Consider the following 27,022-nt stretch of genomic DNA (forward strand, 5'->3'; position numbering starts at 1 on the left):
CAAGCACTTTTAAATATGTATTTTGTGTGTCTATCCCTTTTCTCCTTTTGTCATGGGGCTTCACCAACTCACAGCACAGTAGGGACTAGGCATTAGCACATTATCTTTGAAGTCATTAGACACTAAATGAGACTTCTACATTCTACTGTTAATAAGAACTGGTGACACAGCTCCCTAAGGGCACCTTGGTCTTATCCTGTTTGCACTGAACAAACCCCTAAAGAGATATCATTATATAGGATTTGAGAGGAAAAAGTGACAGAGGTTGATATTAGTATCTGTAAATCATCTGTATGCTTAAATAAGGAGCTTGGTGGTAATGCCTCTAATTAAACCTTTGCCAAAGGTAACATTTCTGGTATTTCCGTTGGTTCCCCAAACCAAAGCTATCATCGTTATCTTCTATTGTAATGACAAACCCCTCTTACTCTCACAGAGATTTGGGTTAGTTCTGTTCATACTAGAGGAAGGAAGGATGCTGAACACAAAAGAGTGGGATCTACGCCTTCTCCCAGCCCTGCTCATACATAGAACACATTGGCCTGTGTGGGAGCATTTCTTTTTTTGGCAAAGGTAACTCATGCCGTGCTTGCAGAGAAATTTTAATGGGTTTCTGAACTGGTGTGCTATCTTCTAACTAGCCAGCAGCCTTCTGGATGTTGAAGATCCTAGCTAAAGAACCAAATGTCTCTGTCTGTCTGTGTGCATAGATGCATGTGTTCTCACCTAGGAAGAGAGAGTGAGTGCACATGCAAGCGATGCCTTTGGGAAGAGGTGATATTACACCTGTATAATTACCCTAAATATGCATGTATTATACAGCTTCCCCAGGATCCCCAGTTCAAAGGAAGGGTGGAAAAGGAGTAGCCTGCAGTATTACAAATCTGCGTGCCAATAACATCCTTACACAGATTTCAGCAGAGCTGAACTTTCCTTATCTCCCTGTGTTTTCTTTAAGCTGAACTTGTTTATAAAGTGTGCACTGAAAGCTAATGAGCAGAGCCTAGCTTCAAGCATAGCCTCTGGTCAGCATCTTCAGAGACTAATATTTTATTCCCCCTCTAACTTCTTGCTAGCACAAAAAACTACCTGCTAACCCAAAGCCATGTGATTTTCAATCCACTTCTACCTTAAAACCAGCAGAAGCCCCATATGTTTCTTGTCTAGCACGCAGTAAATATAATGGCACTCTAGCAAATATGCTATTACAACACCTGGTTATGTCTGAAACTCTCCTTGATGCTTTGGGAAACAGAGTAATGTCAATGAATCATGTTCAATTATAACATAGCTATTTCCAACTTGTTTGATGTTTAGCATTAGACGAAAATGATATGCTTACTCACCATAAAGGATATATGCCAAGCCTAGTGACAATGAAGACAATGGCAAACGTAAGGAACAGAAGGTCACTCAGTTTTTGATACTTGCAATAGTTTGCCATTTTGGCAGCCTGTAAAAGAAAGAAATGTCTGTTTACTTCTGTGAGGACAACTGAACTCCCCTGTATTGTGCTGTAAAAAGAAGAAATTAAATTTTGATGAAATCACTAACATTTTTATTGGTCACCTCCCAGTGACCTTGTAACTCCTCTCTACCAAGCAGCTGGAAAACGTCTTCTCAGAAAAAAGAACAAAACAACAAAAAAAAAAAAAAAAAAAAAAAAAACAGGCTGCATGAAAACAGAGTACTTCTTCCACATCTTCCACATCCCTTTTGAAATCCTACTGTTTCAGATTCACAAAATTCTTCTAAACCTTCTTTTGAACTCCATTATGTTTGTGCTATTTTTGTCCCCAGCCTTTTAACCTACCCATCTCTTACCTTCCCAATACGCTATTCTTCTAAACCTGACCCAATAAAACCCTTCCTTCTTTCCCATTGGGCTCCACTTTCATTTTCACCAACTATCCATCTTCCAGCTGCCCCATGCTCTCCATCTTCTAGTGTTTTTTATATATAAACTTTGTCTCAAATCCTCTGTTGTGGCCAATATCCTATATTCTCCTTGAGTCTCTCTCCTTTCCTGGCCTCTACGGAGCAGTTTCCACCTCTAAGACTATACTCCTCTCCTTCAAAACTTTTTCCAAGGCTTTGTATTGCTCCTGTTTCTTCCTTGCCCTCTCAGTCATTTTTGCTCTCCCAGCTTGTTGCCCTAAGCCTATTTTTACATGCTTCTCTCATATATCTTCACGTCATCTTTTGATTCCTTCTTTGGTGGAGGAGTCAGCTATAGAACCTTTAATCAAACTTCTCTTTAAAACTTTGATCTTTCCTGAAGTTGCCCTGTTCTCTTACCTCTGGAGAAAACAGCATGTACAAGCAAGATTGCTTTAAGGCATCTGTGCTTTTTCCAGAGTGTTCACGTGCATAAGCAAAATTACTTATTCTACAGCATCTGCTTCAAGGAAGGAACAGTCTTTCTTTATGCTTTGTGCCAAAAGTATACAGAGAGTAACTGCAAAATGAAATATATGAAGAGCCCTATTAAGTGGCCACTGTCTGTGTCCCTCTGAAGGGACCGTGTCCAGCTCCCCTATTTCAGAAAACGCTTACTTGCACAGACTTTCCAGAGGGCTAAGAGGGAGCATATAGAATACTATTCTGAATGCAGAATTCAAACCAGAGAAGTCTCTAAAATGGTGAGAGACAATGCAAGAGTGTCTAATTTTATCAGTATGAACACAGTTAATCTTTAACTGTTGAATGATCATGTCAGACGATCCAGATGTCAAAATCAACCAGCACTTTTGGATATTACAATACTGTCTGCAATACTTCTGTTCAAAACCTGAACATAAAGCATATCCTTACTAACAGAAAACAAATTAGGGAGCTCACAAAATATGAGGAAAGCCACAAACGCTGCAAAGAAATCACATGATATCTGAATCAGTCTTATATTCTACTGGACACAAATGAGTTTCCTAGCAGTTTGTACTCACAGTCTGGTTTAGGGAAAAGAGAACACGTTGGATGCCAACATGTTAAGCAGAAGAATTACTAACATCTTGATTTTCAGATGACTGAAAGTTCAGTTAGGAATCTTGGATGTATTTCCATGGTGGCAGTCTTTTTAGACTGGTTTTATAGTGTGTGGAGCTGATATTGCCATAGCAACTTGTAGTAGTATCATGCCATTTCTCAGAAACAGTACAGCTGCTGGGTCATCAGTTCTCAAATAACATAGCTACAAACAAAATTGATACAGAAGTACTACCAAAAAAAAAAAAGGGAAAAAGAGTGTGTTGCTGCATGGAATTTGGCCACCTAGCACAATATAACAGTTTTCAAAGCTTAAAAACTGTGACAACAGCTGAACAATATAGCTCTTACAGACACCCTTGCTGGTCTATTTAAACCCATTTATTTTACAGTGCAGCTGTTTGCCTTGGTCTAAAGTGTCCATTCCCTGCTCTTTTTGAAAAGTGAGTTAGGAGATAGCTGGAACTTGACAAAAAGGATTCTGGTTCAACAGTCATGTGAGGCTCATATACCAGAAGCAACCAACTACTTCATATCCATACGCTAGCATAAAAAATGTCAGTGTTCATCTGAAGTAGGAAGTTAATTGAATCTGGAAGGTCTCAGGGTCCCCAGATTGCTGGGATTTTACATACTGTAGTGGGTTAATTCACAGTGTTTCCAACCCACAAGCTGTACTGCAGTGCAAAGATACCTAAGACCCCTTAAACAACTTAGAGAGGATGCTGAAAATGGCCTCTCAGTGACCTAGACTTCAACTTAAGCTAATGTACTGGTTTCCTAGGCAAGCAAGTGACTCTGTGTTTGGTCTGTCCTTCAGTGGCTTAAGATAACTTTCACTGAGACCCAAGAGGACAGCCATGGATTCCTGAAAATCACAGAATCACAGAATGGCTGAGTTTGGAACAGACCCCTGGAGGTTATCTGTCCAAACAGGGCCTCCTAGAGCAGGTTGCCCAGGTCCATGTCAAGGTGACTTCTGAAGATCTCCAAGGGTGGAGACTCCACAATCTCCAAGCAACCACTGCCAGTGCTCCATCACCTGCAAACTGCTTCCCAATGTTTAGAGGGAACCTCTTGTGTTCCGGTTTGTGCCCATTACTTCTGGTCCTGGCACTAGGCACCACTGGAAAGAGTCTGGCTCTGTCCTCTTTGCATTCTCCCTTCCGATATTTTTATACATTGACAAGATCCCCCTTGAGCCTTTTCTTCTCCAGGATGAACAGTCCCAGCTCTCTGAGACTCTCCTCACAGAAGAGGTGCTCCAGTCCTTTGATTTTCTTGGTGGCCCTAAGTTGGACAGTTTCCAGCATGTCTCTCCTGTGCTGGGGGGGGGGTGTGGCAGAACTGGTTAGAGGACTCCAGATGTGACCTCACCAGTGCCAAGCAGAGGGGAAGGATCACCTCTTCTGACATGTGGGTGATGTTTTGCCTAATGCAGCCAGGAATACCACTAGCCTTCTTAGTGGCAAGGGCACATTGCTGACTCACATTAAACTTGGTGTCTGCCAAATCCTGGTTCCTTTCCTGAAGAGCTGCTTTCCAGCTGGGTGGACCCCTCCTACCTGGGGCTGCACAGGACTGTGCACTTCTTGTTGAATTCCATGAGACTCATCAGCCCACCTCTCCAGCCTGTCAACGCCCAGCTGGATTGCTGCTCAGCCCTCTGGCTGAGTTGTCCCTGAATGAGACAACATTCTCCCCCATTTCATCTGTGAATTTACTGAGGGTGCACTCTACCCCATCGTCCAGATCATTAAGGAAGATGTTAAACAGGATGGGACTCTTTATTAACCCCTGGGGTACTCTGCTCACTACTGGCCTCCAACTAGACTTTGCACCACTGACCACTACCCTCTGGGCATGACAATTCAGCCAGTTTTTGATCCACTTCACTGTCTGCTCATCCAGCTTTAGCAGCTTCTCTGAGAATCTTATGGGGACAGCAACCAAGGTTTTACTGAAGTCTAGGAAGACAATACCCACTGCTCTCCTCTCATTGAATCCTATGACTCTTCTTTACCTTCAGATACCTTAAAATCAGTGGAAAAAAAACTAATTTCCATTATTTCCACCAACACTTACCACTTTTTGCAATAATAGCAAAATGATTGCATCCTCAATCAGCTTTTCATTGGGTGTATTCCATTATGAAACGGGTAGGTGGAAAAAGTCTAGTGGCCTCTGGAAATAGCGTTCAATTTCTACAAATATGTAACACAAAACAGGTCAGGTGCACAACTAACCCATCATGGCAAGAAATTCTACCAGCTTCTTTTGCAGCTAAATATTTTTTTTCCTCTACATTGACTTTCCATCGCTAATGTCCCAGAGCATAAAAGTTCATCTCTCCTACAGCACTGGGGCTGTGACCCACTGCCCTGGCAGACGAAAGTCTGTTGAGTGAGTCATAATGGCTCTCTTAGTAAATGCTTCCCTGGGGTTGTGATTCTTGCTCTTTATAAGTGTCTTTAGTATTTCCAGGTAGAACAGACTGAACAAATTGACTAGGAAGACCACTACAGACTATGTCTCATGGGGAAATGTATTTGCTGAATGTTTTCAAATCATGTGAGAATATGAGACAAATTCTCTTTGTCTTGGGCAGTGAATGAACAGAGAAGTTGATCAAAAATGTATATCTCAGTGTGCTCAAGCTAAGGTTTTAGCTAGCCTACTACATCTACTCTATGGTAGTATTCTAGTTCCACAGGCACCAGTCTAATCTGAAATGAGCAAGGTCAAATATGTCCTTTTGGTGGCAAGAAAAGAGGAATGAAGAAAGTTTGGGGGAATCACAGGCAGCAGAATGGATATACACAGATCTGTTACTAAAACAGAAAAAAAAATATAAAGATGTAATTATTTCTAATCACAGAAATACATATTCTCTGTTACCTTCTGCCTCAGGCAGTCATTTGACTTCTACATTAAGAACAGATTAAAAAAAAAAACAACAGTTGCAGCATAATCAAATCAAAATGGCAGGATTTTGATTCTGAGATAGGTGAATCATACAGTGAGGCTGCATTGTTGCGTAACAGGATCCTTGAAACTACTTTAAAAATACTTGTAGACAAAACAGTTATTAATTGATCCTGCTGGAGAGTTCACAGAGCAATCCTAGCATTACTCAGAGCAGTCTAAAAACGGATACATATACAGGATGAGAAAATCTCTAAATTGCCACTACAGAAGTTAGAGACCATCTTGACTTAAAAGAGTATCAATCATCCCTTCTTCTCCAAAGCCTGCTGCTTCACAGTGGCATCTAGATGAGGAGGCACAGGAACCTGGAAAATTCTCAGGACCAGCACTGAGCTCATTGCCTGTGCACAGAACAGCCAAGAAGTTGGCCAGTGCCCTCTGCTCAGCAAAGCACAGCAGAATCAAAAAATGACACCTTGATTCTTTGAAAGACAGGATTCTCCCAAAACAGGAAACTGAAGCTTCTATCCCACACAGCCATCACTTTTCAGATTTTGCAATCTTTAACTTTTGACTTTACCATGTGATATTTAAAATCTATGTGTAACCCTCCATGGCATGTAATGCATTACCAGACTCTGCTCTATACAAGCAACTTACCAAGGGATAAACCACCCTGAAATCACAAACATGCCCTGCTACAAGTGTAATATATTTTAGCAAGGAAATGTGCTCTATTAATCACCACTACCTTCTTGAACTGGCCTCTTTGCTTAGGGAATAGTTGTTCTGCATAGCAAATAGATTCCAGCCACTGACACGTGAGCTCTCAGAATACCATGTAGAAACACTGATGGCACATGTATTTTCTCACCTCTAGGACAACATCGGCCGCATCATGGAGACATAAGGTCAAGGTTCCCACTCGTGTCAAATTGGTTACATATGAGAAGGTTATCAAGGTGACTGTTACAATGTGATGTGTAAACATGATGCCAAAATCCTGGAGCAGCAAGAAGCAGAAAACAAAAAAAACAAAACAAAACAAAAAAAACAACAGTGAACCAAACAGTGAGATTCAGTATTCTTATACAAAAATGGATGGATATTTTTAAACCCAGCATTAATGGTTATGTTACAGAAGGATCCTGCTACTTAATACATATATTTCACTTAGACTGAATAAAGTGGTCATTGTATGTTAACAAAAGGTAAAAGGATTATTGAAAGCTCGGAAATTCCTACACTTCTCAGTTCCTAGTAATTTAACCAAATGAACCATTTATGACTGAAGTTTCATTGAAAAGCCTTATGTACTTAAAAGTAAATTACACCATATTTCTTATACACCAATCAACATGCAGACTGCAAAATACCGCATCATTCACAAGAGTTCAAATAGCTACAGAGATACAAGAAACATATTTCCACCATGGTAAGAGCTATTGACAGTCACCTGCCAAGCACAACTGAGCAGTTTCACAGCTGAGAATCCCAGTTCCAGTTTTTCACTTGTTTGTTTTTAATGAAGCTGCTTTGTCTTCACACAGTATCAGTGTCAGAAAAGTCTTTGAATTAGCTGGTGCAGCTCCTCCTGTTCAGATCTAAGCTACTGCCTTCCAAATGATGCAGATTAACTGGTCTTAAAACCAGTAACTCACAGAGTTATATGGTCAGAAAGTAACTGTTACTATTGAAAAGAAGTGGGAACAGTAAAACTGTTGGGCCATAAAATTCCCAGACACATGCTGAGGAGCAGGCAAAGCAGAGAGAAGGACCAGTCTGCTTGGCCTAGGCTCCCAGGCTGATTACTGGGAGAACAGAACGTATAGGGATGAGATTCTTCTCTGCAAGGCACCAAATCATTTAAAAAAAGAAAAAATTAATCAATCAATCAAACAACAACAAAAAAACAGCTGTGAGTATGTAGTATCAAAACCCTAAAGGTCACAGACATCATTTGTCTGGGGAGTTCCTCCAAGCATCAGGTGCCCACCTAGCAGAGCAGCTTTCAGCAGTGGCCCTCATGCAGGGCTGTCTGAGGGAACAGATCCAGGCAGCTACGAGAAACAGTTCCTCCAGGCAAGCTCTTCTTCACCAAGCATTTTGGAAGGCAGTGCTTGGCTTTGTGGCAGCTGTTGTGTGCCAGTCCTGCTGAGCTGTCTCCAGCTGAGTGGCTCAAAGCAGAGAAACTGAAGCTGCGATGTGCAGCCTTTAGAGAGGAAGAACCTGGCTTGCAAAGGGAAGAAAGGTCTGAGGCTCTGCAGGAAAAGTGCTGGTGAGCTCCCACTAACACAGGGACAGCTGTAGCTACAGCTACCCACTGCTCTCTCTCTCCAGTGCTGGGAAGAGTAACTGCCCAGCAGCACGCTGTCCCTCCCTGGGAATGGAGCAGGCACCACTGCATTAAGGGAATGCTCTGCCACTTGTACTTCCAGTACCAGCACTCACCTGCACTGCACACCTGGCAACAGCCTGTGTTGGAGCCGACTCACTGACCTCATAGGGAAAGGACCTCCTCCCAGGAGCTGAGTAGCTATCAAGTGCTACAAGCTCCTCTCTCCTACAACTACTCGTCAACGGGCACTGCCAGTATTTCCAACACAAAGATGAAAAAACAAACAAACCCACAACCAGACTAAAAGCATAAAATTGTATCCTAGTTTGATATACATCCAACATTTCTCAGCCAGATTATTTGGTCTCCAGCAGTCTGAAGCACAATCATATACATTCAGCAGGCATCTCAAACCGTTGCTTTAAATCCATTTTCTTAAAGCAGAATGAATAAAAGGAAAAATATAGGCTGTTGTCTCTTTCTGAGGATCTTAGGCGAGAGTGGGGACATATCTTAGTAATTTCAGTAACCAGAAATCCCCACATAGGGACCATTTGACCTTGCCATAACCGAACAACAAAGCACCATTTTCCCCCGAAGTAGAAGTAAGGTGCTAGTGTTCCCATATGGCCATACTGCAGCTTAGCACTTTACCTGCTTCAGCTGCATATGCTATGGCACTGTTCTTTATTTTCCTACTAATTGCAATTACATCTGCATGTTGGCATTCCAAATGAGCAAGGAAGCCAAGCAGAAATTATCCTCTGTTTTTATAGATGCCACATTCATGTTATACAAACACTACATTTCTAGTCCCTCTTGGGAACTCTTCAAGGCTTTCCTGACAATATGGATTATTCCTAAGCAGCCCTAATGCTCTTGCGCAGCAGTCTTCTGCACTTCTGCATGAGACTACTTACAGAAATGCTGTCCAGGGAACTACTTCCCTGATAATGTTTCTTAAAAGAGACAGCTGTCTGACCCTGCCAGTTCTGAAACAGAGATGCTGGACTGACCTACTGAAAACTGTTAGAAGAAAGTGGCAGTGTGATAAGTGTGATATAAATAAGAATACTCTTGTTACTCTGGTCTGTCCTTTCCTGTTTGTGCCAGTTCTTCATGTCAGTAATTATTACTATACTTGAAGATACTATGTGTTAGATTTTAATTACACATAAAGGTAATGAATACACGGAAACTGATGTCGCAAGTCTGCATAATGTCAAGAGGTACTTGTGTTCTGAGCTCACTCAAGCACTTTCATCCATACACAGTAGATGAGTAGCTGTGCAGGAATGGTTTATTTTTTCCTTTTAAAATATATTTTGAGCTGCATGCATGTTTGCACAAGATGTATTTATTTACAGCACAATTATAGCCTCCAGCTGTAACTACTTAAAGATGGCATGTTCCTGTACATGTCATGAAAATATGTGGCTAATGGGAGAAAGACCCTACTCCTGACACCAACAGCGGAAAGAATACAGTGCAGACAACTGAAATCCCCATGGGTCTCAACTTTGACACAAACCCTCCAGAAACAAGGTTTCTGTTACCCAGGTTAGCTTAACATGTCATAATGACTATGGCATATAAAGGCCACTAAAGGGCAAAACATTGTTGGTCAAGCCAACTCTTGGAAATGGGCTATGTCAACAAAGAAAGAGAATATGATCAGCTAAAGGTTTCAACCGTTACAATTTTTCTGAAGTCTGCAAAATGTACACAACCTAAATTTCTTTCCTCTGAAACAAAGAAATCAGCCCTGACTCCTTTTTTTTTTTTTTTTTTTTTAACTTAGTCTGAAGAAAGATCTAGGATCCAAAAAAATATAGCATATGTTTTCTAGAATCAAAATGGAATATTCAAGAAAATTAGCAGCTACAGATTATTTTAGTTTGGGGGATGAGTGAAGAGTCATTTTTTAAAAAAAGTAAAACACAGAAGCTCTAGGAATTGGCAAATGTTTGGAACTAAAAGGTGTGAATGAACAAAAAGGTCTAGATCTTTTACAAACCTGTTAAAACACTGACTGAGGTAGAAGTTTTATAATTCTCTTAAATACACTGTTCAAATGTATTTGTAGCAAGCAATATTTCAGGTATTCAGAAAGCATGTTAAATAAGCTTCACTGCTTTTAAAACTTATCAGGGGCTTGCGAGGGTAACACAGTTCGGCAATCCAATTATCTTTCTCTGTGTTTTACAGAAAGGAGTATGGGAAGTGTCTGATGTGAGAGATCTGGGCATTGAGGCTCATCTCATGTTTTCCTAGCACCATCTGTGTTCCCACTAGCCTGATACATTGTCTGTCTGATATCCCTCTACATCCTGAGCTGTCTTGTCAGAGAGGACCTTCTGGCGTTGTGCTGTGATCCAGCTGAAGGCTGCCATTGCCCTGATGCCCAGGAGCGTGTGCTACTACTGTTTGTCAACTACTGTAAGCTGCCAGCATTAACATTATTCAACTCATGGGTTTCCTTGACAGCTTGCATTTGCCCCTGGACACAGCAGTTTTACTGTCTGACACCAGCACATGGACATATTTCTCCAGTCTCATCTTCCTAGTTATCAATTTTGTTTAAAATACAAAAAGAACTGTCTCCACAGTTCAAACTGGTTGGTGATCTCATACTTTATTTACATATATGGCATCTCTTTTCACTGTCTCCTGCAGGGTGCTTGTAATGAAAGGCTTTTGACTTGCTATCACTGCACTACAGATACTGTGCTCCCACTCTGTTGGACACTTCATGCTCAGACACCGCAGATGTATGGGATGCTGATTTGACTTGGTGCTCTGGGGTCAAGCGCTGCAAATCTGTGACAGGAGCATTATTTAGCTGTTAGCAATCCACTTCCCCACCTCCATCTCCCCTTCTATTTCCACAGTAGGCTGCTGAGAAGCCTTCTCAGCAGTCATTTTTATATGTATGTGTGTGTATATATATAAGTCATTTATATATAACAGAGAGACAGACTTGCAAAGATTGTTTGCACCTATATATGGACAGGATCAGGCTTTATCTCTGTGCTCAGCTCACCAATGGGAACAAACTCTCCAAGTCACAAGGGAAATAGCTATTGTATTTTCCCAGGAGACATATCAAAGAAGAAAGGTGTTACTGACTGTCACAAGGGACCTTTTCAGAATTGTACTTCACCATACCTAGGTATCTAGGCTCAGGTATCTTCCAACTACATTTCACAGAAGGAAAGCAGCTAGTCAGGAATCAAATATTATTTAAAGATGTAATGTTGCAAATGCAATGCTGTTCAATTTTCTTCCCCCTGAAGAACAAAGAAGAGAAATACAGCCAATGGCTCAGAGCAGAGAGCTGAATATGAATGTAGGGGGATTGATTAGACACAGCACGTTTCTGCAGTGATAACCTCAACAATTCTGTAGCATTGCTGCAGAGGTTTGGTTGATAACCAAAGGTTACATGTAGCATCAGTGTCTAATACTAAATGTATCCTTTTTTTTTTTTTTTTTTTTTTTTTTTTTCCCCTGCCTGCGTAGAATAAATTCAAGGCCTTCATAGATCTTACCAAAAAGATTATATGAATTTATGTGGTAGCCTTGCTCTGTCATTGATATATCATCATTTAACTCTTAGTAGAAATAATACATCTGTGATCAATTTCATTCAAGTCACTGTTTAAGAGCAGGAGATCTTTTCAGCTGATGCCATTCCCCTTTGAATGTTTGGTTATACCAGGCTCTTCTTCCCGTATGCAGAAAAAAAAACCGTACACATGATAGTAACAAGGAACAGAATGAAACAAGCACTTCAATACCAGTTTCTCAGTGACAACTATCTGCAAGTTTCACTGCACAGGTAATACAGATATTCCTCAGGTCAACAAAGATATGTGTTTAAAGCCTTCAATTTTTTTAGTCTTGCTGTTCTTACCTTTCTTTTGATGTCAATGAATTGAGAAAACATTAAGGACCAGTAGAATGACAATTCAACAATGTAGTAATAATGAAGGTCGGGCATCAGCGGCTGGAAGATGGAGATGAGAAAAGGTTAACAGAGGGTCTAACTGATATTACAGGTATCTGAGGTCTATAGGACAGATGTGCAATCATTAAGGGATTACTCAATTATACATAAGCATCCTATGCATGAAAAATGATGATGGTTGCCTCTTTTAAACTTTGATGGTTCTGGAAAAAAAAAAAAAAAGCTCCCCAATCTACACTCTTGACAAATCTTTACAGTATTGTAATATTGTAATACCAAAAAATTATGATATCTGTTAGGAACCTAGAAGAAACTAAATTCTGCTCAATCATATCTCTGTTTTGAAAGATTCCTTGAAACATCTTGCTGTACATCATTAATGTGTGTGTAAAGCACAGCAAAAGAAACAACACTAGAGCAGATTAGAGAAATATGCTACCAGTATATAGTATAATCTGCACGTGTTAAAAATGTAAGTTTTAAACAGGTTTAACTCTTTCTGGTATTAAACCCTTCCTTTAAAGATTGTAACCTTTTCCTGGGAACATGTTAACATTTGTGAAGAAGAAAATAAATAAATTTACCCAGGCATCTTGCTTGATAAACAACATCACTAAAAACACGTTTAAAAGCAAAAGAAGTAAAAACAACAAGACAGAAATTTTTCACAACCAAAACCAACCTGGGGTAACTTCAAAGGAGGTAGCTGGTGGCATGCACAGGGTGTTTAGCCCACAGCCTAGGAGGCAGTCCTAGGAGTTACTCTAATTTCCTCATGATTTCCTGATAGTCATATCTTCCACCACAGTGACAGAGAGGGGCCCTGGCACAGAAGCTTCTGAGGACATCTCTCAAGGGATTAGATGAACCATCTCTAGAACAGTCTATACTGGCCCAACCAAACGCCCAAGCAGGGCAAGAGTCATTTCAGTCAGCAAGAGGCATTTCAGTTGCCTCTTTTATTCCCACTCCCTTTTGTAGACTGATTCTTTTTAGTTGAAAGACAGTCTTTAGGTGCCCACTGAATGCTGCCTATGGGACATATGCTTATACTTTATGAAAATGTATACACTCAAAGTCAGTCTTTTAAAGCAATTGCCTGGGCCAATACAAGCCTTTTCCGATTTAGTGATACAGTCAGTAAGCTTTTAATTAGGTGTAATAAAAAAGGGACAAGAACATGAGCTAGCAATGGTAGCAAAGAGCTGCAACTATTAAATTCATTATTGCAAGAAAACTCACAAGGGAAAATCTTTAGTAAAACAATTAAGATAGTCAGCTGCTTTATTAACAATAACTTTGGAACTTCTATACCCATATACAATGATAATGGGGGGAAGTGAGGCTTTCCCTCCATGAAAAGATCAACAGTGTGTGTTTAACTTAGTCAAAATACTAGGTTTCAGTTCCCTAGAGACTTAATTCAATAGGACTATTCTGCACTTAGGGATAAGTTGTCACCCAAATGATTAAATTGACTGTATCTATTGTAAGTCCAGCTGTATTTCTGCAATGTTGTGCTGAATAAATTACAGAGGGACTGTAACAAACAAGAGATTAGAAGTTTTACCTAGTTAAGAAACAGAAGAATCAAACTTAGAAACCAGTACATAACCCTGATCAGCACTCAGTAGATTTTTTTTTGTCTCTGAGACAACGATTTTAATAATGGTTCTTATTACATAATTTCTGTTGGACCCTGTCAACTTGTAGCATGGTTTTAGATATAGCAGGTATAATTACCACCCTCTAAGAGTTGTAACTCACTTTCTGAATGACTTTTCTCAATCTGCTGAATCTCTGGCTTTGCTAAAACTTTCAGCATCCTCAGAACTTTGTAAAAAAAATGGCCATTCCTCCACTGTGGCAGATGTCTGCTTTCACAGTTAGATTTCCCAGATCTGTTTTCAGATCATGTGCTTCATATCAAAATAGGTGTGATAAGTTATACTCGTATTTCCCATCTTGAATACAAACAAGACAGGGAGCATCTAACAATGTTCTGAAACACCACGTAACCTGTTCACGCTAACATATTGACATAATGCTGTACCATAGTACAAACAGAGCACTGCAGAGATGCCATTTCTGATTTTAGGCAGCACTGTAATTTTTACCTGATATGGGTACCCATTCCAGCACTGTCTGGTATTCCAAAGCCACGGTGTCTGAAAGAGAAAGAAAAAAATAAACACTGTATATAACATTCTGGACAAAATAAAAAACTGGGAGACATGCAGCTCAGTTACGTGTCCTGTGTTTTTTTTTTTTTTTTTTTTTCCTGCTTCCAGAAGACTTATATGATTATTTCCTTTTCAATGCCACAAAAAGACAACAGAGCCTTTTAAATCTGTTCCTGTAAGCAGTTTTTTTTCTTTCAGAGTTCTTTAGTTTTATCTTCATTTTCTATGCAACTGAATAGGCTCCAGGTAGAAAACAGCATATGGGCAAACTCTTCTACCCAACATCTTCAACTGTTAAATATGCCCACAATGGGCAATAAGAAAATGGCCAAACCAGCAGTAACCAAGCAGCCACACTTCCCTTTTTAGGCATGAGCAGGAGCAACTCCTATGCATGTCTTGCAAAGCACAGCTGCATCTCAGGTTCTGGAGGCATCTGGGCTGAGAAACACATCTACAGCACAAGTACTCACTCATTGGGTATCTCATTAGAAACATGAAAGCAAGCTGTGGATTCAAGATATTTGTGCAACTCATTGACATAACCTTAGCTTTCCTACATGCATGTATAAAGGTGGCAGAACATTTTTAGAAGGTTCCCTGAATTAAGACACGCATACCCTTACAGCACTACGTGCTTCCACTAAGATCATTTTCTCAAATGAATCACGTGTGCGAAAGAAAGCATTTTCTTGTTTTCACCGTCAGGTGGAGCAGTCCAGCTCAGGCAAAGCCTAACACACACATGTAAAATACAATATGTGAGGAGCATCAAAACAAATAAAACGAACACTAAGCAGGCTGTTGTTCTGGAGCTTAAAGTCCCAAGCTGAGAATCACGCTAGTAGAGTCTTTATAAATAGGAAGCATTTGTACCATATTAAAAGACAGTACAAATGGCAGTCAGAGTTATAGACCAATTCTCAACTGATACTAGTTCTAACTATGATTTGTCTTACACAATGTCCAAAGAGCCTTTGTGGGTTAACAGTGATATAAGATGACTATTAAAGGCTCTTCCTAGTTTTTTGAATGCATCTTTCACTCAGAAAATAAAACAAAATAAAACTTGCACACCCACACCCCCATTACTCCTCAAATGGAAAGGGGTATTCTTGTTACAATAACCTGAGCAACATTTACAAGTAACAGCCATCCTAGAGTTTCTGATGTGCCTCTCACAAGGAGGCTGTAAGAATAGTAAAAGTCCATTGAAATCTGTCCATCTCCCTGTTTGGAACAGCAACCAATTCATTGGTTCAGACATCTCTGTGGTACTTACTGTGGTGAGTTCTTTTCATTTCCCACAACAAAAAAGGTCTTTGGAAACAGACACAGCCCCTCTATAATTGTTTCTAATATACAGAATTTTTGTCTGACAGCTGCCTAAATTAGAGCCATCCAAATATTGTAGGATAATTCATAGTTTTAGCCAGGTTTGAAAAGCTGTAACTGTCTTTCATATCAGATTCAGCTAGAGCTAGGAGATGCTTCCTACCCAATTATTTTGCTATCTAAATTACAGGTGCGAGCAAAAAATGCACATTTTTCTCTGTCAAATATTATGATGTATTGAGGCTTCTTATGAGAGATGCGTGCTATAGGAGCTGCAGATACCGAGGTCTACATTCAATTAAAATGCTGAATACTAAATAAAATAAGCCTCACTGGAAGAACCCAGAAAGACTTTACCGCACAGCCAGAAAGGATACCACAAATTGAGAAGCAATGCACTACGTGCATTATTATTAAGTCTCAGAGACCAATACAGTGCAGAATACCTGCTGCTTCTGAGCCACAGAAGGCTCAGCAAGCCACACTGCCACCTCCAGCAAAATGCTTCTGAGTTGCTGTTTGGAAACCTAATGGATCCTAGGCAGGCAAGTGGCAGGCAGCGAAGGCTAAGACTGTGGGCCTCTACACCACCTTCCCACCCCTCTTCCCTTCCCTGTCTCCCCTCCGTTTGACTTGCCTCAGCTTCTCAGAGTCGACCCTAACTGCTGTCCTAGCACTGGACTTTGGTTGCAGTTACCCTGGAGTGAAGAGGTAAAAAAAGAGCACTTGGTTTAAGCACAACCTCTCCGTCCCACCTCCACAGTCAATGCAGCCCTAGACTGAAGCTCACTTCTCCATGAAGACATGGTTCCAGCTGGAACAGTGGGGCACCTCCCTTAGTGAACCCCACAGCTGAGGGATACGCTGGACAGGCTGTGGCTGGAGGGAGAGAATCCTGAACTGCAGTGCAACACCTAGACGTGGGCGAACTAACCAGAAAGGAGTTAATGCAGGCAAGCTCAGGGCTCACCTGAGCCCTATGTGTGCTCACAGGACAAACCCAAGAACCTCCTTGCACCAGACAAGCTCACTGCTGGGTAGAGCTCAGCTCTTCCTGGGAAGTCCCACAACAGACTGGGAGAAAAGGCCACTGGCTTGGCTCTGCAACAGACCCTTTCTTGATGAGCTTAAGAAGCATGCTAGTGTTTCCACTACCGACTGAATACCCAAATATTGAGAACAAGAAGTAAAATGAAAATGCAGTGCCTGGGGAGGAGGTGAAATGCAAGGAACCTGATAACAAAAAGGCTTCCTGAAGCTGGAAACAATACAAAAAACTTCAGTACCAATAATGTCAGGCACAAAGCACCAGCCCCACAGTGCTGAAATCCTCCCTTACATAACAAAGGAGTTCAGATGGAGACTTACACTTCAGTAAAGTGTCTGATCAGTGTGGTATCAATGACAGTGAAGGATGACAAACAGCTGTTGAATCTGCTGTCATTTACAGCATCAAGGAAAAAAACTCCTTTCTTTTACTTTCCTTATAGGAATATCTGTCAAAAGCTCCATCAAACCTCTCTCTAACACTGTGATTAAAGAGAGTAATTGTAAAGAACTCTTGCAGAAAAAAAAAAAAAAAAAAAACTCTCTTGAGACATGGGAATGACTGAGGATTTGGAAAAAAAAAATGAACAAATGATCTCAGATGCCTACATGCTAGGCAGTAGCCTCGGTTTGCCTTGCATGCCCTGGCCTATTCACTTATCTTTAGAGAAAGCTTCTCATCGGGTCCTGGCTCTCACACGCCACAAAGTGTGTGTGTCTTGCTCAAAGTGCTGCTAGCACCTTGTATGTGATGGGTGAGTTTTGATCGTAAATGGGAAAAAAAAAGGAGCATAATAAAGCCCCTTCCATTTGTGATCTGTTCCTTAGGCAGTTGATTTGGCTGAAAGGTATTTTTGTGCATGTGTCATCAGAGAGACAATAAATGTACCTGATGAAGTGTTTTCAAATAACAAGTTAGATTCTATTTCATCACATGGCAATAAAAGCAACCATGAAAATGCCTCCCTCATCCACATGTGCCCAGCAGAATCCACCAAGTACAGGAAACGCACAAAGGCCAGTGGCTGGATTCTCTAGCAGAGGGAAAGGAGCCCTACATGTCTTCAGCCTGTACCACCCCACACCACTGGCAAGCCAGCCATCAGTGTGGGGGGTTTCAGGCATGTCACAGGTGGAAGCGAACTGTAGATACCTTTTATACAAGCAGCTTGTATTTTTAAATATAACTACATGGAGGCCACACAATTTTTTAAAACGACTGCTTTTGTGGAGCTGAAGTTCATCTCATTGCAAGTTGCTGTCACTCAGTGAGCTATCTGTACTTGTACCGAGCATGACTAGAACCCCAAAACCACAAGTTGTACCACGTGTGTTGCTGTTACTTTGCTCAAGAATTCATGCTCACCCATGGAAGTATGAGCTTATAGGTAAATAAGAGATGTGCAAAAAATGATTAGTGTTGCTGGCATTCATTTTTCTTCTTGCAGTCCATAAACTTGAAACAAGCATCTTGCTGAGGAAACACTTCCAGAGGCACATCCTTAAGCCTGGTGACAGCAACCCCCAGCTCTACAGAGCAGCTTCTGCCCTCGCAGTCTGAGCGTTAAACAGCTGTTATGCACCTGATTTACCCCGGCCATAGGGGCACACTGTAACACCCAAAGGAATTCTCCCTAAATTCCCAGATAAGTAAGAAAAACCTTCTGGCCTTTCCAGCAGATGAATAAACACAGTGGGCCAGCTGTTTTTATGAGAATACAGCATGCAAAACTCCAGGAACATCTCCACAGAATCCCCATGTCTCTCAAAAGCCAATTTATATCCCAAACCACATTTGAAACAAAAACGAGACCTTCTCAGTCTGAAAAAGATGTTAAGTTACTTTTGGAATTAAACCTTATGGGTCAATAGAAAATTGGTCCAATAAAAACAAAACCACCAAAAATCCTGAACATCTACTGCACATGTATTCCCTACTCTACATTCTCAAAAGGCCAAGATTTTATCTGGCTTGCTTAATGTACCTGGATGCAGCTTTACATGATTTTGTCTCTGATAGCTATAGGCATTATAAAGTGCAAGGGAAAATAGTGCTTTTAGCATGAATTAAAGTCAAGGTAACAAATACTTTTGGCAAATATCTACCTACCTCACTAGTTTTTGGTTGATACATGCCTATCTCATGGCACCTGTACCTCTACTTTCATCAAGTTTGAGCAGGTTCTTGTTCTTCATGGAAATAAGTAGTACAGCTGAGGCCAGAATGTTTCCTTTTGGTCAGCATTTGTTAACTGAGCCCTGAAAATGCTGTGCTAGTTTGTTCTTAACCCTAGACCTAAATGTTTGTCATCTCATACATGGATGTCCTTTCCTCTGTTCCTCAAGAGCAGTTGTGTGCTCTCGCTGCAGGCAGAACACGATCTCCTGCTCAAGAGGATGGACACCCCACCATGGTCCAAGCTTTACAGCTTATCTATGTGGGAGTGCAATTGTAACAGCAGGGGAGGAAGAGACTGTAATTTTTCTGTTGACTGCAATGCATAAAAGTATTTAAGACTTCCACCTCTTTTTTTATTATCCAGGAACTGAAAATTTCATGCTTTTAGTGAACAGCACCTTTCAGAACATCAGCAGAAGGACAGTTACTCATAATTAACAGTTCTGTGCTTTTTTGTTTGTTTGTTTGTTATGTTTTGCTTTTAATCTTCTTCATGCTTTAATTAAATAGTATCTCACTGTTCACTTTTTTCCAGTTAAGGTTAAAAAATCTAGCACTTTTTCCTCATTCAGTATATTAATAGGCATTCTTCTAGCACATCACTTGGTTGAATAAGTACTCACTTAAAGGGGATTTACTTGAATTACTTCCCCCCCCCCCGGTAACACGGGGATCCGGTTGGCATGGTAAGCTGAATGGCTGTTGACATTAGAGAGAAAGCCAGATCACCATGGCAGCTCACAAAGCATCCTTCTGTAGTTTCCCACCCCAGAGGCACTACGTTGTGGTGCAGAAGTCACTCCACCCTCTCATGGTCAGACCGAGAGACATTTCACGAAGTGCATCTCTCTGATCCCAGCCTCACAGTGGCCCCTGGTTCGCTTCCCATCTTCTTTCTTGGCCTAATGGTGATCAGTGTAAGCAGAGACTTCTGCAGCCTTCCTCTCTTAACAAAAATACATACCAATGAAAACGCATGCTTCTGCGTGCAACGGACAAACCACCACACTGTTGGTTTTTTTAAGCTACAGAAAAACTCCCAGATATTAATTGTTGTAAAACAAATCACAGCTGAACAGACACAGGCTGTTGCAAAGGAAAAACAATAAAGGAAAATAATGAGAAGCTCTTCCTTGCTAATAAAATTTATAAACTGTGCATTGATTTATTATTACTAAAATAAGCAAAATGCATTGAGTTGTAACCCATGTCCTTTAGTCATTAAGCCTATCTTTATTAGCTCTCTGAATGTATTCCAAGCACTGCTTCAACTAAAAAATAGCCAACAAATGCTGAGAAAATACTCCGTTGTTACTTCTTCTTTAGAGAAGCAAAATGAAATTAAAATCCATGTTTAGCTAGACCCACTGGGGTAAAACACACATAGTGGCATAGCTTGAATACTCTGCTAGCCACACACACACACACAAAAAAAACAACAACAAACAAACAGGAGACCAGGAGAACTGGTCTGTGTTTCTGTCCACACAGGGGCTGTTAGCTGCGTTATTAAAATCAGTCATCTTAGGCATACAGTTTATACACTTCCTGTGACTTCTGCTGGCAAGCTTAGCAGTCAAAGTACTGGATAGCCAAGAGATACTCATCTCAGAAGAGTTTCTCTGGTCGAAGCTGCTCTGCTTTTTGTTCATTGCTGCACTCAGCCGCAGTTGATGGCCTACAGCAACAAGGCTGAGACCAAGACCTTGGCCCTGTACCACTTCAGCAGACAGGATAATGACCAGGGAGTACAAGAGACTGAGCCCTCAATCTGTGTCAGATTTCTGGAAAGGCTGCCTTAACCAAAAAGCCATATAATATTCTAGAGGAGATGTGACATGCATATTGCTGTGGAGAAGTTATTGATGCTTCACAACTGATTTTTCAGGGGAATGATGCAACTGAAAACCTCCAGCAGTTCTTAGCAGCATCCTTTTCAGTTTCAACCAGAAAAGTAACTTTTATTTTGAACTTTTAGACACATCGCTCTTTTTATTACAATCATTTGAACACCAGCAGCACATTCATGATTATCTGGATGTTGGTAAAGGGCTCCATTTTCTGAACATGTTTCTTTCAGTATTATTACTTTCACGATATGACACAAATGAAATGACATTTCTTTTCTTCCACAAGTATCAGCATTTTGCAGCATTTTTTTTCTCCAGCAAGAAAGAAAAATAAATTCTTCCTCATTTTCCTTGATTTTTACAAGATTTACAAAGGAATAACCAGAACGCTGTGCGGCAGCTTTTCAGTTTCTATGGCCTTCCCTAAATTTACCCAGTCTCTTAGGACTTCACACTTAAGATGTCTCAGAAACTTTCTGTGATCATTTAGAAATGTTTTTTACTTGTCCTCCTCCAAAAGACACCCTACATAAGACAGAATCTGAACCATAGTAATATCATTCCTTGTTATGGTTGTATTTATTTTGCTACGAAAGTATTTCTCATACTGAAGTCTCACCCATTTAAAAATCACATCAGACAGCTTTCAGCATCCAGTGGCTGCCAGGACAGGCATTTTATGCACGATGTTAGCAGCAAACAATGCCAACAGCACTGGCTGGTTTGTTTATGGCAAGATAAACTGTGGAGTCATCAGACAAGGCTCTCTGCAAAGACAGGATTTAACCGCCCCCAAATCACTAAGTACTGACAATGTGAAATGGAAAAATCCATGGCTAACATTTTGTATCAACTTCTGCACGCTCTTCTTCACAGTGACTTGTGGTTTGGTTTGCTGCTAACACCAGGAATAGCGTTTTCATAAATTCTTCACAGACCCAAGCAATCATTCATCATATTTCTTGGCACAGTTCACAGCATAAGTGAAGACAGTATGACACATTGCCGATGAAAATCCTGAGGTGCTCTTTTCATATATTATGACTGAGCAAACTGTCATAAGTTTCTGCAGAACTGTTACTGCTCTAGAGTTTAGTGCTTTGTGTCTGCAGAAACAAGGTGCTGGGAAAAAACACTTGCAATGTAGACCCCAGCCTCTCCCCTCAGCAATCTGCGGTGCTGAATTCCATAATATAATTAAAAATGATACTTCTACTAATCGGAAACTATAAAATATACAGAAGGACACATTCCAAGGCCAAGATTAACAACAATCACTGAAAGATGCACTTGACATTTCAAATGCAAATGTGTGCACAGAAGTATTTTTAGCAAAAAAATATGAATTCGAATTTGGATTTATTTACATAAAATCATTTCTGGAAAGGCAGAGTAAGCTCAATGCACCACATACATCCACTTTTCCCTTTGCAGATATGATGTATGTAGGTCTGTTGTGGCATTTATGTTTTGTGCTGATAAACACACAATTTCAACTTCCAAAAGGTGTGGAAAATCACTCCCCAGTACTCTAAAATGAAGATGGCAAAAGGAACCAATAATTGTAGAGAATGTGGAAGGGCCCTAATGTCTGCCAAAGGATGGAGGTGTTGGGAGGAAAGAAGCCTGCACCATTTCTAGCAGTTGACACTCATTAGAGGCCCTTGGGTGAAGTTTTGCATGCATTGAACAGAACAGAGGAATTCTGCAGCCAGAGAAGCTGGTAGCTGCAGCACGTCCTCCCCTTGCTCTGATCAGCAATCCTGCTACGACGTCTGGTCATCAAACAATTTGCGCTCGTTTGAGTACCTTCTGATTCTGACACTTCCTCTTCTGCTTGCTTTGTCACAAAGAGGCTGGGCTGCCAGTGATACTCAGATAGTTTAGAACAGCTGAAGGTCTATGGAAATGTAGAAGCTGAGCTAAAGTTGATTTGTGCGTAACAGGTTTCCTAGTGAAATGACTCAACATATTTTGTACTTACTGCACGCTAAGAGGAGTGCACAAAAAGTTGCAGACCCATTCAGCATAGCACTCCAGATGCCTGATAACACTTTGGGGAAGCAAAGAGCTGTAAACCCATTAGCTTTACAGCTGCCTTGTGTTTTTTGATCACAGAGCCAGACCACACCGATTAACATAGAATTTGCATCTAAGAGGGCATTTTTGAATTTATTTTATTAAGACAGACAACATGCAACCATGGCTCTGGAATCAGTTCGAAAAGAGCAAGCATTGAGGTTTACACTTGGCAAACCGTAGCTCTGTAACAGGGTGAACTGCATGGAGGTATACATGTAAGAGACCAATAAAAATCCCAGGAGAGAATTGTTAAAACAGATAAATAGGTCAGTTCACCCCTGGTAGCTGTGCAGTGCTCCAAGCTCGCTGCTAAGCTACGGGATCTCAGAATGCTCCTCACTTTCCTACAGGATACAGCTTCAACAGAGCTCCAGGGTTTCCAGCACGCTCTGCTCTGATACTACAGTTACCCAAAGGCATACAGGAAAGTGGTTAATAATTAAACTCATCATTACATATCTACTTTCTGTAATTATACCTAATATCTGTGGCTTATCTGCCAGAAGAGTACATCTGGCTGATTTTGACCAGCTGCTGATTTCCATGCCACTTGCTGAAGGGAAGCATTCACGACATCCTACATTGTCATCCTACGTTGTCCTACTGACGCTGACTTTTGGAAATCCCTGGTGAGCTTCTTTCCTTCCCAGGACTCGCTGTGTGCCATAAGGACTTGATTTACTGACATGTTGTGTCAGTGAAGCGAGCCGTTACTGCCCATGGCCCACAAAGGGAAGTAGATTCCATCTCAAGTAACAACAAAACAACTCTTTCCTGAGTGAGCACTAAGATACAATTTCAAGCACAAAACCAGATGTTTAAGGTAGTGATATTTATGAACTTACACTGCCTGCCAGAAAAATGTTGTATAGAGAAAAACAGAACAAAATCCCCTCCACTTTCCACTCCTGCAATGGCCATGTGTTTCTGGAGGTTAGCAAGGTCTCAAAATCATCCCTGACATCTGAAAGGTAGGAAGTTACTGCAATTGCAGAATTTTGAATAGGAAATACAGGACTTTTCCAGGTCACAGGCCAAGATTTAACCCCAGAGATACAAGAGTGTGTTTGAAACATTTGGTGCCATTACCAGTGACTGGTGAGGAAACCTTTTGGCAGTGAACTCCTCTCACTGCTGCTACTAAAACCCTGACAGAGTAACTGACCTGCTCCCAGATGCAGAAGCAGATCAAGTCCCAGGAGTGGCTGTGGCAGCAGAGCTCCATCCAGACAGGCTGCTGCAGCAGGTAGGCTGAAAGCGCCTGTTGTGCACCTCTCCAGCTCCACTGAGGTGATGCTCATTAGAGGGACCAGTTTCTAAGCAGTTCCATCCGTGGGCACAGCTTAAACAAGGCATAAGCTAAGCAACAAAGATAAGGATGGACTAAGGTAGCCTCTTTCCCTCCCCCTTCTGTAACTGCTGCATTTTTCTGAGCTCAGTGCATGTATACTGGAGCAGGGCAATTCACCCTTGGGGTGCTGGTGTCCCCAGCAGTGAACTGTTTCTTGGTGTATTTAATAATGCCACAAGTACTGGGTACTGCCTGGGAAAAGGCCAATGAGGAAAACCTCAAATACTGTATTTTCCTCTAGCAGAATAAAAGACTGTGGGAAAACATTAATTAATTTTAATGAATGAATACAGTTTGCAAGGCATTGCTTCCTGCCCAGTTCCGAGCCAATGGCTCTGAGAACATTTACTACACCAGAGCAGAGTAAAATGGGCAGCTTAAAAGATTCACAAGATTATTTTGCCTAAGCCTACATAAACTTTTATATTGACTTTTCTTCTTTTATTTCCCTTTCTCCTCCTGCTGAGGAAGTGTGTAGATACAATCTGTTGTTGTTTACATTTGTCATTTTCCCACTGGATCCATTCAGACACAACTTCTGCTCTTCTTATGCAACCCTCTACTGAAACAGCTAGCAAGAAGAGTGACTGGTAGAGATTGAAGCAAAGGAACTGTGCTGGTGTTTTATAACTGCTCAATTTGTAATTAAGTTTGGATTAATATCATGAATATGTTATTATATGTTATATGTTATAGTTCTGGGCACATCAAACACCTAGAGTAACTGGGCAAGAAGGACAGGTATGCTCCCTCACTTTCCTGAACCTATAAATATCAATGGAAAAAAAAATCTATAACCCCTGCTGAAAATCCTTATTTAAGTTACATGTGAGACAACAGCAGATAAGAAAACAGAAGCAAAACTCATAATTAGATTTGAACTTAAAGGAGTATTTCCCCATGATAAAGTCTGCCATTTCTCATAGCCAGTAACTGAGACCATCAATAGGCAGGAAAAATGAGATAGCTTTACGAAAAAATTAACTGGGAAGCTGTGGAAGGTAATACAAGAAAAAAGAAATGCTCACTGAACTACCAGTAACGTATCTGTTTAACTGGTAAGCTTCTTTTCCCTAGCACTCAAAGGGTAAAGTGAAGCAGCTTTATGACTCGAAGCCTTATACTGTAAAAATACATAGCGAGCTAAAGGTCATACTAGCTTAAATGAAGATAAAGCTATCGTGCTCCAAGTCACTGCCTCAACAGTGAGATCAACTCAATAATGGCAATTCAAAGCACCAGTTGGATTATTAATAACCTGCTCTTATATCCAAACGTGCACTCTTTGCTCAAGTGTAATTAGCTGGGGAAAATAGGACTGCTTTGTTCATCTGAACAGCAGAACAGGAAAAGCTCCTGCACTAGCAGAGCACTGTTCTAAATACTTTGCTAGAGGTAAGAATGAGCTACCGTAGATTCCAAATGAATTAAAGCTATTTTTATCCTAAAGTTGCTCAAATAAAAAGCTTCTAGAATTACTTCCTCTAGATCTGCTATTTTTATATATAGGACATTGAAAAATCCATGTCTTTCAGAAAGCTGGTAAGTGCTGTGCTCAAGTCAAGGCTGGCCGGCAGGCTGCAGCAGGACAGGAGCCCTGCGCTGACCAGAGCAGAGGCATAAGGTGCAAGCACTGACAATGTGGGGCGTGGCTCCCTACCGCCTTAACTCTTCAAACTGCTGATTACACAGCATTTACTCTGGTGTCCATGTTTATTAACAAATACCCCCAGCTGGATACAAACAAAGATAAATTAAATTATCTATATATTTTTTAATTATTGCATCATTTTTCATTCCCTTGCTTATGTCAAATTTGTCCTCATTGTCATTATGGTATTCATTAGGAATATCATTGATATTCTCCTTTTACCTGTTTCTTTCAAAAAACCTTTTATTTTCTTTCAGCCACAAATAAACTCTGCCATCTGGCTTAGCTTTGTCCTTTTTTTGCCTGATCCAGTTACTATGTTAACTTCAAACAGTTTACACAATAGATTATTTCCTATACTAACTGGCCTCCTCTTACAAAACCTCAGTGTCCAAACTGCATTCATTCTTCCCTGTTAATGTATATTGAAGTAGTGGAGTAATTTAAAATTAAATTTCTCTGCTGACTTTGATCTTTCTCACAGCATGATTCATGATTTATATTTCAGATAGCCAAAGCACTCTATTAATCTCTCCTAAATGCCCTCAACTGTTTTTATGCCCTTTTGAAATAGACATCTGAAACAAATTCCCTTTCCATTAGATGGATCTAACTTTGTTCTTGCTGGAAACCTTTTCTACTCATGATACTTACTTAAAAATGCAATATGGCATTTCCATTTTTCACAATGGCATCCTTCAGCAGACTCTGACAAAAGTGCTCTTCCCTGTTTTCACAGCAAATTAGAAATTAGCACCTAATGCTGAGCCCCACTTTCAGGAAAGAAATCAAACTAGACTGGATTTTAACATCCAATATTATTTTAGCTTAACAATTTTCATTACTTACAAATACTGAGCAATTGGTTTTCCTGATTTAAAAAAAAAATAATAAAGAAAAACAGCCCAAATCAATTTTAGAGCAAGTACAATCTGACAAAGGCAGACTTCATTTCCTCCCTGAGTGGCATACGTATCACATTATCCTTCCATTAATAGAACAGTAAAATATCAAATATCAGCTTTGTGTTAAAAGCACTCCAGAGTGGCCCCTGACATTCTTCATTTAAATGAGAGTATTTATCCAGTATGGGACTGATAAGCTCAGTGAACAAAAGCAGTTA

At 40.6% G+C, this 27,022-nt stretch overlaps 1 protein-coding gene across 2 annotated transcripts in view; it reads right to left on the minus strand.

Moving 5' to 3' along the window:
* The window catches only part of CERS6 (ceramide synthase 6), a 144,805-nt gene that overhangs the window by 22,750 nt on the left and 95,033 nt on the right, over window positions 1-27,022 (minus strand). For both annotated transcript variants that reach the window (XM_035331892.1, XM_035331891.1), the window contains 4 exons: window positions 14,339-14,389; window positions 12,168-12,260; window positions 6,788-6,916; window positions 1,347-1,453 (listed from right to left, as the gene is read on the minus strand). In XM_035331892.1, the coding sequence (XP_035187783.1) occupies window positions 1,347-1,453; window positions 6,788-6,916; window positions 12,168-12,260; window positions 14,339-14,389 (380 nt within the window). The remainder of the gene's footprint in view (window positions 1-1,346; window positions 1,454-6,787; window positions 6,917-12,167; window positions 12,261-14,338; window positions 14,390-27,022) is intronic.

Source organism: Oxyura jamaicensis, chromosome 7, assembly GCF_011077185.1.
Source record: "Oxyura jamaicensis isolate SHBP4307 breed ruddy duck chromosome 7, BPBGC_Ojam_1.0, whole genome shotgun sequence".
Taxonomy (NCBI): domain Eukaryota; kingdom Metazoa; phylum Chordata; class Aves; order Anseriformes; family Anatidae; genus Oxyura; species Oxyura jamaicensis.